This window comes from Muntiacus reevesi, chromosome 9 (genome assembly GCF_963930625.1).
Source record: "Muntiacus reevesi chromosome 9, mMunRee1.1, whole genome shotgun sequence".
In the NCBI taxonomy this organism is placed as follows: Eukaryota; Metazoa; Chordata; class Mammalia; order Artiodactyla; family Cervidae; genus Muntiacus; species Muntiacus reevesi.
In genome coordinates this window covers 36,904,617-36,914,869 of record NC_089257.1, presented here as the reverse complement: position 1 = coordinate 36,914,869, position 10,253 = coordinate 36,904,617, and the positions used below count along the sequence as shown (strand labels likewise).

Here is a 10,253-nt window from a genome sequence, read left to right as displayed (position 1 = left end):
AGGATGCAAGGGAAGTAAAACAAAGCAAGGTCACTCCCAGACTAAATGGGAACCCACTTGCCTCTTCCATTCCCATCCCTTAGCCCCGTTTCCTGCTAGAGCAGGCTTGGATGAGCTGGGCATCAGAAACCTTAGACTATATGCCCTCTTCCATCATTAGGGTCACCTCATCATGAGGTGACCCCAAGCACAGCTCTTAATCTTCCAGTGTTCTCAAATAACCAATGCAGATATCAATCCCCGTCTTCCTTTTTCTTTTTTTTTTTTTTTTTTTGTTTTTTAATCCCCGTCTTCCAAATGACACAGAACAGTGGTAAAGCCAGGAGAACTGTACCCTCTAACTTTCATTATCAGGACCTTGATCCTGACACAACTTAGGAAGAGGGTTCTGCTCCCACCTTCTCAAATTATATCTACAGCTGCTGAGAACCTTAAAGAAGCCAAAATTTAAATATTATTGTCCTTGGTCTGTCCTGACCTCCACCTGCAGAAGAAAGGAAGGGGGGTGGGGAGGAGGGGACAAAAGAATCCAACTCTACTCTTTTCCCTTCCCCCCACCCACTCCTGTCTCTGACTTACACTGGAATCCTAGGGCCAGACCCTGCCTGGCCTTGAGCCTCAGTCTGCTCTGCCCTTTAACCTTCCCCAAGCAGAGTATGGAGGCAAAAAGTGGCTCCATGAGAGGAGACCTAGATCAGGGCACCAATTCATGGAACATAATAGCTAGAGGTACCAGTGGCAACCCACAGGTTGAACCACCGTGAAGCACAGAGGACAGAGACCTGCTCAAAGCCACACAGCCAGCCAGCAACAGACCAAGACTACAAGTCAGAGGGGGTCAGTCCCCTTTTCTAAACTTCAGTTTCCAGTTCTAAACCTGTGATAACAAACCAAGTCGGGGGTACCATTTAGAAACTCTAAAGCACTGTGCAAAGGTGATAAGGAATCAGGTTTTCCTCCTGATTCCTCCTGATTCAGGCCTGGTAGTCTGGGTGGGGGAGGGTGGGTTGAGGTGCGGGCAGGAGCACTTATGACTTTCAGAGGATTCATCCAACTTTTATTCTAGGCTTTCCCCAGAGGCCCTGGCCACAGAGTGGAGGAGGAGGGTATTAAATATCTGAGAGTTATTTAAAAGCCGGTTGCTAGTCCCTCAGAAGCAGAGTGTGGCCTCTGCTGACTCAATGGAGAAAATGGATCTTGGGTCTATGGATTTTCCTGTGTCTCGTGGCAGTGGGGCGGGGTGGAGGGGCAGTGAGAAATGGGAACAGTAAAGCCTGCAGTGGAGTTTTCCCCTCCCCACCAGAGCCGGAGATACAGGAGAGAATCTGGGGCCTCCCCCACTACCTAATGACTGAGCTTCATCATGTCAGGCCTGCCAGGCTGCTCCTCCACTTGCCTCCGAGGAAGGGGGAGCAGAGGGAAAGGCAGGCAGCAGGAGGGCAACCAGGAAAGAGGGAGCCTGGATTGCAGGCTGCTATAGCAGGGGACTCAGGAGGAGCCGCAGGACATCCCAGCACACTTAATAATTAAGGGTGGGGCCAACTTCAAGGTCACATATTGAAAAGATGGGGGCACCAACTTGGGCAGCTCCAGGACCCTCGTCCCTAAAAGGCCATGGCGCACAGTACTTAAAAGCCTTCCAAGATCATCCCCTTGCACACACACATACACCTTTGCAAACAGGGAAACAGAGGTGGAAAGACAGACTTGCCCACAGGCTCCAGTAACACCGAGTCGCCTCTAAGGGAAAAAATGGAGCTGGAGGCAGATGGGTAAGAGCTACCTGCTGGGCAACCTCAGGGAAGCTGAATACCCCTCCAGTTTCCCTATAAAGGCTTAGTGGAGTGTACAGAGGGTAGGGACTTTGCAGGGAGAAGAGGATGTAGGAACTGGGGCTTAGGGGAGGCACAGCTCCTTGGAAGGCTGAGAGGGGCTCTGGGACCTAGCGGGGTAACAAATTCAAGAATTCAGGTCCCTCAAGGCTGACATGGTTGATTCACAGCCTGGCACGTGGCAGACATGATCATTCTGCCTGGGTGGGGCTGGGGTGATCTGTTTGCTGAGTCCTGAGGAAACCCTGAGGGCCTGAGCTCTTTGCCCACAGGCTCCCCTGGGATCTGACCCAGTCACATTCCCTAGAGAGAGAACCTAGGATGGGGAGGGCTGCGGCAGAGAAGATGAGCAGGAAACCTGAGCTCCTGTCAGGCTCGGGTTCCAGTTAGCTGTGCAACCTTGAGGAAAGCACTTAACCTTTCTGAGCAGCTGTCTCCTGGTGTAAAGCATAGGTGAAGGATCCTCACCTAGCCTGCTTCACAGGGGTGGATAGAGCCAGAGACTTTTAAATCATTATTTCACTTAGTAAATGTTCCCTGGTGCCTTTTCCATGCTGAGCTCTAAGCTGTGTGCTGGCAACACAAGAAATTAGACTTGTCGTGAGCTCCAGCTGCTGACAGTCAAGGGGCTCAGGACAGCTCTAGCCCTCTGATCACTCAGTGTGAAGTTCGAAGGAGAGAGAAGGAAGCCAGGAAGGCTTCTTGGAGGAGACAGAACTCAAGTTGAGTCCTGAGGGAGAGTAGGCTAGACTGGAGGAAAAAAATCAAGAGGAGAGAGCACCCCACGAGAGTCAAACAGTGAGCAATCCACAGGATGCCTCAGGGAATAAACACACAGCCTCAAGACGCATTTACTGAATGCATTTATTGAACACCTACTACATACCGAACACTGATTACTCCCAAGACGCTGAAGGCTGTTCCTCCAGAGAACAGAGACCCCCCCCCCCCCAAATGACTCACAGACTTGGTTCCAAGGGAAACTGGACAGAGATAAGAAACACCTGCAGAAAGAGGGGAGAAGGCAGGGTAGAGGCATAGAGAGAGACAGCAAGTGGAGACTCATTCCTTGTACTATCTACCATGAATTTGAGGTGTTGGGGGATGAAGGAAGATGGAACAGAGCCAAAAAGCATGGAAACTAATTAGTCCCAGAAAAGGGCAATGCCTCATCCAGAGTCACGTGGGTGCTAAGTGCCTAGACCCTAATGATATGGCTTTTCTTGTTTCAAAACATTTTCCCTTCACATTATCACAATAGCTCTAAAAGGACCAGAAATGACAGATTCAGAAGCCCAACTACTCTGCAGAAATAGAAGCTGACAGCCCAGAGGTGGAGAGAGGTCCAAGGTCACACCAGACCCTACCTGCCATCTGTTCTTGGCCTCAGATCCCTGGGGTCAAGAAGAGATTTTCCTGTGGTGCTGGCCACTCAGAAACACCTACTACCTTGGACAGAGCCCTGGGCCAGGTGCTGGGGTCAGGTTTCCAGGCAAAGCCCCGAGGACCACAAGTTTTTTGACAAGTCCCTGGCCTCTGGCCTCACCACCCCATTTATAAAACACAGTCACTGCCTTGGTCTCTGTCATTTGATGGTCCTAGGTTCTCTCTGGGCCTCCTTTCCCCAATGGAGGTGTCTAGCAAATGCACACATATCCCCACCCCCACCACCAAAGCTGCTGGCTCCCCTGCAGGGCTTCCCCTGGAGGGCCATCAGCCAATCAGAAACCAGCCACCGTGGGGCCTGAGAAGGGAGAGTTGGCCTTGACAGTTGACCTGTGATGCCTTAGTGGCTGGAGGCTGAAGGGGCTGTACGCAGCAGGACAGGAAACCAAAGACCTTTTCATTCACTCATTCATTTACAAACATTTACTGCATAGTCTCTTGCGCTAGTCTGTGTACCAGAAACCAACAGTGAGGAAGAGCCAGTGCCTCCCACTGGGGAAGATGTCAGAGCTGGGGCTTGGAGTTGACAAGGGCCAGGGTTGGGGTGAACGCAAAGCTGAGGGCCCAGCATCTATGGCCTGCTTGAGCTCTTGTACCATATAAGAAAAGACACCACACCCTGTTAACTCCATGGACCAAGGGTGTGGTGGAGGGCAGGAGTGGGCTCAGAGTGTGTTGGCCGACCTCTGGATGCATGTGCTTGCATAAGTCTGTTAGCTTGTCCCTCTGAGAACACACCCAGGTACCTGCATGGGCCCAGAAGTATGAATGTTCAAATATGTATGTGCTTATGAATCTATGGACACATACCAGAATGCACTCAAATCTATGTTCACATGTGCACATGTATGAATGCTCCTGCAAGTACATGTAAGAAGCACATCCGAGCCTGCCTGCAACTGTGCACAAGCTTATGCAAGCCTTCCTGTGGATGTGTAGGCACACACAAGTGAGCATAAGTGTGTGCATGTGCTCACATGCGGACACACCTAGGCCTGCTCACATGTAAAGTTTGCTTCTACACATACATGTGAGTGTACAACCCCACTTCTGAAAAGACATGTCCAGTATGCATGTGCAAGTTACTATTCTTGTCTGCCAACACTTGGGAGTGACAGTAGGGACAAGAGAGAGGGCGGGAAGGAGAAGGCGAGGTCTTCCTCCCACCCCCAGCATCAACAGCTCTGGACCTCAGCACTGACCCCTATTTGAGACCCAGGCCTCTCCTTAGGGGGTATTGATCTGTTGGTTGATCAGTTAAATATACTTTCAGGGAAGGAGTCAACCCAGCAATCCCTAATTTCAGGAGAAAGAGGCTGCTTCTTAGACTGGGGGGAGCCTTTATCCCAACCAGCTCTGCTCATACCAGAAGGGCCTGAGGATCAGGTGTCAACTTCTACAGCCTGAATAATTCATGCCAAGGCCAGGAGAGCTCCCTTCTCAGGAGCCTGTCTCTTTAAATCAGGCTTGGCGCTTCCCAGTTCTTGGGGGGGCGGGGGGGGGGGGGTAGAATCAAGAACAAAACAAACCTATAAACAGTTCAGCCTTGGTCCCTTCTGAGACCCCCTACTCCAACAGTGCAAAATCTGCTCCTGGTCTCACCACATCCGGAGCCCCAAACCCTCCTACCCATTCACCATTTACAGGTGGGGTACCCTGTAAGAGGTACCCTGGAGAGGAGGAGGGGCAGCTGATGTCATCCAACAACCCTAAGGTCCTGAGACCCAGGACAACCAAGCAGGAGTCCAAGGTGCTGGGGCAAGGAGGGGGGCAGCAAAGAGCTGAATCACCACACCCACCGGGCCCCAGGGCCTAGGAGAGTGCTTGGGGGAGGAGTTCAGCCTGGAGAAAACCAGACGGAAGAAATCCTGGCGGATCAGCCAGTGACTTGGGGGAGGAGGGGTGGAAGGAAGAGGGGGTTGTCTTGACTTCCTCGGGTAGATAGGGTGGGGTAGAGAAGGCGGAGGTCTCCCGGAACGTGCAGGGATGCTGACAGAGCCAGACCAGATGTAACTGGGGTGGCAGAAGAGGGGGCTGAGGCTGGGAATTTTCCTCTCCTAGCACAGCCCTCTCCCTTGATCACAGGAATTAGGAAGCAGCTGAAAAACGAGGAACTTTCCCAGCTGACCCCTCATCCCTGCTGCGCTTGGAGAAGGAACTCTAAAATCCTGCCCCTAAATTCTCCCTTGGGGATGCTGACCCACCTGCCAGCTCTCCCCTGCCCGGCCCCGCCCCGCCCCACACGTGCCTGAGAGGTAAGAGGAAGGAACCAGCTTAAACGCGGAGGGTGGGGGAGATGAGAGGGAACTAAGTCAGAACCTCGGAGAGTCAAACTTCACATCAGTTCGGGAGCCGAAAGGGAGAAGAACAAGAGCAGCAGCCCAAAGCCCTGGTTCTCGGGAGCCTCCCACCCCGCCTCTCCGCTAGGAGGGCGCGGAGACACCGCTGGGGGCGGAGGAGGCGGCTGGGAGGCGGGGAGGGGGGAGGCAAACCCTGCCCACTCGGCTCTGAGCCCAGAACAGCCGCGGAAGTCGGAGGCCGGTGCGCAGGGCGAAGAGGGCACCGGGGGCGGGGGGCTCCGCTCCCTGCCTGTCCCCTCTCGCCCCAACCAGGAAAGTGAAGGTTCCTCGGACTCTAGAGCCAGCGGACCGAAGGATCACGACCGCCGGGCGCTCCGAGTCAAGGACTTGCCCCACCCGCCCCCCTCCCCGCCCCCAAGGCGCTCCGAACTCACTGGTGAGCGCCGCGACCCGGGCGCTGGATGTTGGGGCAGCTGCGATGGCCCCGCGCGCGGGACAGCCGGAGCACAGGGGCCCACTGCTGCCGGGGCTGCTGCTCGTGGCGGCGGCGTTGAGCCGACCCGCCGCGCCCTGTCCCTTCCAGTGCTACTGCTTCGGCGGCCCCAAGCTGATGTTGCGCTGCGCGTCCGGCGCCGAGCTCCGGCAGCCGCCGCGGGACGTGCCGCCCGACGCGCGCAACCTCACCATCGTGGGCGCCAACCTGACGGTGCTGCGCGCGGCCGCCTTCGCCGGCGGGGACGCGGACGGGGAGGAGGCAGCGGAGGGCGGCGTGCGCCTTCCGCACCTGACCGCGCTGCGCCTCACGCACAACAACATCGAGGTGGTGGAGGACGGCGCCTTCGACGGGCTACCCAGTCTGACGGCGCTCGACCTGAGCCACAACCCGCTGCGCACCCTGGGCGGCGGCGCCTTCCGCGGGCTGCCCGCGCTGCGCTCGCTGCAGCTCAACCACGCGCTGGCGCGGGGCGGCCCCGCACTGCTGGCCGCGCTGGACGCCGCGCTCGCTCCGCTCGACGAGCTGCGCCTCCTAGGCCTGGCGGGCAACGCGCTTAGCCGCCTGCCGCCCGCCGCTCTGCGCCGGCCGCGCCTGGAGCAGCTGGATGTGCACCTCAACGCGCTGGCCGGCCTGGACCCCGACGAGCTGCGGGCGCTCGAACGCGATGGCGGCCTTCCCGCGCCGCGCTTGCTGCTCGCCGACAACCCCCTGCGCTGCGGCTGCGCCGCACGCCCCCTGCTGGCCTGGCTGCGCAACGCCACGGAGCGCGTACCCGACGCGCGGCGCCTGCGCTGCGCCGCCCCGCGGGCGCTGCACAATCGGCCTTTCCTGGACTTGGACGAGGCGCGGCTGCGCTGCGCCGACGGCGATGCCGACGGTCGCGGGGACGAAGTGGAACTCGCCGGCCCCGAGCTGGAAGCTTCCTACGTCTTCTTCGGGTTGGTTCTGGCGCTCATCGGCCTCATCTTCCTTATGGTGCTCTACCTAAACCGCCGCGGCATCCAGCGCTGGATGCGCAACTTGCGTGAGGCGTGCCGGGACCAGATGGAGGGCTACCACTACCGCTACGAGCAGGACGCCGACCCGCGCCGCGCGCCCGCCCCGGCAGCCCCCGCCGGCTCTCGCGCCACTTCCCCGGGTTCGGGCCTCTGAGCTTCGCCTGTTCTGACTTGGGGACTGCCCCAGCCAGCTGATGACCTTACTGAGGCCACCTCCCCCGAGACCGTGGGTATGGGACACCCGCGAGCTTGAGGTTTTGAGACCTGCCCCTACCCTGAGACCTTTGGATTGTGGCATCGCCCCCATCCAGGGGCCTGGAGCTGTACCCCTTCTCCCCAGCTTCTGAGAGCTGTCAACCATCGAAGACCCAGAGACACCCTCTTCTGATTCCAGAACCCCCCATCCACTCATCCCAGGTTCTGAAAACCCTTCTGAACCACCCGAAGCCCCTTCCCCCTTTCAGGACTCACTCGGAGACCCTGTCCTTCTATCCCAAGGCTCTGAGACTGCTTCCACCACCCTGTGCTTTGAACCCAGACCTCTCAGCTGGAAACATCCCCCTAAACTGCACTCCAGCTTGCAGCCCTCAGCTCCCTTCTAGGGCTCAGGGGCCCTCACATCCCATTCTAGTCTCAGAATCAGAGCACCCCTATCCAGAAGGTTTTTGTAGACTTTGAGCCTTTTTTCTCTTATACCAGCTCATCCTGCATACAGACCTTCATCTGGGGGCTCTGAGGGCTGGGCACCCTCCCCCAATCTGAGGATGTATTTCATACCACCCACCACCCCAGCTCTAGCTCAAGCCCCTCCTTGGCCCAGGCTTAGCGCTCAGCACCTAACTCTCCCATCACAGGGACAGGGACACCCCGTTAAACCCTTAGTGTGGAGTCGATCATCAGCATTTCCCACTTTGGGCTCTCATACCCCAATACTCAGTCCTTGTGCCCAATCTGAGACTCTCAGCTCTTCACCCCGATCTGAGTTTCATCCCTCTACCCAATTTTTGGGCTCTCAGTTCTCTCTACACCCATTGCTTGCACTCAGTACCCACATCTGCCACTCCCTGGGTCAGGTCCAGTGAGGACTCCATCCCTGGAAGATGCCCACCCCCCCTTTCCTCTTAGGATGAGCTCTCTAGCCTTGCAAAACAAGCAGGTGCCAAGCACTGCTCCTCCCCCCCCCCCCCAACCATGCTAGCAGATCCTCATGAGAGATCCTGGAGGAGAGAGTCCTGGGGGTGCACAGTAGATGGGCTGACCTTAACCAGGGTCAGCTGACCTTTGTGCCACAGAGAGGGGTGGAGGAGGAGGCTCTGAAGGGCTGGGAGCTGTTGGCCACATCCTCTTTCTCACCCATGTGACTCTTCTCCCCTGAGGTTTCCTCGCTGCCACCTTGCCATCCTTGCCCACCCCCTACCCCATATGACTTCTGGAAGAGGAAGGGGGCCTCTCCTCCTGTCTCAGGCACAAGCCCTCTGTCCAGAGTCAGAGCCTCAGCGCCCTGCCTTCTGCATGATCCCAAAGCACAATTGGTGAGTGGGAGGGGGCTGCCTCTCCCTGACTCCCACCCCTAGGTCAAGCAGAATGGCTGGCCTGTGCTGCCTCTGCACACAGGAAGTCACCCTCCTCCAACATACTGGCTTGAGGCCTCCCCCCGCCCTCGCCCCCGGAAACCTGGATCTCCTCTGGGCAGTTTTCTATAAAGTCTGCAATAGTCTCAGATACTCTGCTCTTGGAAGTGGTGCCATGTCATTCTTGCTGACCTGGGTCACTGAAGGGGGTGGAAGGGGGCACTTAGAGCATTTTGGTCCTTCCTGAGATGAAGCAGTGACTCTTGATGTTTTTTCTCAGACTGTAGGGGGATAAAACGGGCTCTGACTGCACATTGTAGAATTGGGGCTAGACATATGGAGGGACTTCCTATTGGGATGGCATGGCTCTCCAAACCAGTTTTGTTTTTCATTCTGAGGTAGAGTTATCCACAGCCAGGGTGGGACCCTCTTCGTCCTCTTACCCTTCAACTCCTCAACACTCGGTGGAGTGGGGGGTCATGGGGGTGATGTCATTAGACTGATAAATTAACTAGCATCAGATGAGGCTGTCAAGGGAGGAAGCCAGCTACAGAGAATCAGAGGCAGTTAATTCAGGCAGTAAAGAGGAGGATGCATGATCTGCTGCTTTGGCATCATCTCCTCTGTTGAATTGGGCTTCCCTGGTGGCTCAGATGGTAAAGAATCAGCCTGCAATGCAGGAGACCTGGGTTCGATCCCTGGGTTGGGAAGATCCCTTGGAGGAAGGCATGGCAATCCATTCCAGTATTCTTGCCAGAGCAGCGTGGCAGGCTACAGTCCATGGGGTGTCAAAGAGTCGGACACGACTGAGCGACTAAGCACAGCACCTCTGTTGAATTACCTGATCCTCCCTTATGTCCTGTCTCATGCCATTCTCTCCTGGCTGCAGGGCTAAGACCTGCACCTTGAGTATATGAGAGGCTGAGGGGAGGTAGCCTAGCAGTGTGTGTGTGTGTGTGTGTGTGTGTGTGTGTGTGTGTGTGTAAAATAGTCCTTTGAGATATGTGGACAAGAAGACAGGTGGGTTCTAGGTCAGTAGGGTCAGGACAAGAGGCTCTCTCCTCCCCAAGGTCCCCAGGCTGGATTATTTTGCATTTAGGGTCTCAGAGCCCTGGAACTGCATGGTGAATGTCTAGAATTCTGGCATTTTAGAATCTTGAAGTTCTAGAATGTGTGTCTTCTAAGCATTGAAAGGGACCTCTGAGGTGATGTGGGAAACCTGGTAAACTGTGTCAGCAAGGAGCACCCTCTCTCAGTGAGGAGCCCAATCCCTCCCTTCCACTTTTAGGGCCAGAGAAAGCAAGCTGGGACTCCTTGACAGTCCCAGCTTTGCCTTGAGGCCAGGAACACTCCTCACCCCAGCTGGCTTTTCTCCGAGTGGTTGGCAGTGTACGAGTCTCCTTATATTCTCCAAGCAAATTCCCTACCCCTGCTCTCAGTCATTCCTCATGAGAAAGGGTTAAATTCTTTTGAAGCATTTCCATCTGTCAGTGGCTCTCAAAGAGTGCCCCGCCAGTCCCACAGGACAAAATAGTAATGGTTTCTAACAAGGTTAGAGAACTGTGTCTCTAACAGGTCACCCCCACCCTCAGTTCCAAAGACATGTCCTC

General features: G+C 56.0%; 1 protein-coding gene across 1 annotated transcript; it reads left to right on the top strand.

Annotated features, from left to right (window-relative positions):
• The first annotated feature begins 5,762 nt into the window (after positions 1–5,762).
• On the top strand, positions 5,763–8,787 carry TPBGL (trophoblast glycoprotein like). Its single transcript, XM_065944649.1, has one exon. The coding sequence runs from the start codon at positions 6,057–6,059 to the stop codon at positions 7,224–7,226; it is 1,170 nt and encodes a 389-aa protein (XP_065800721.1). The 5' UTR covers positions 5,763–6,056; the 3' UTR covers positions 7,227–8,787.
• Positions 8,788–10,253: the final 1,466 nt, after the last annotated feature.

Excerpts from the sequence above, each read along its gene's own strand:
- TPBGL (XM_065944649.1), top strand. The coding sequence starts at position 6,057 with ATGGCCCCGCGCGCGGGACAGCCGGAGCACAGGGGCCCACTGCTGCCG.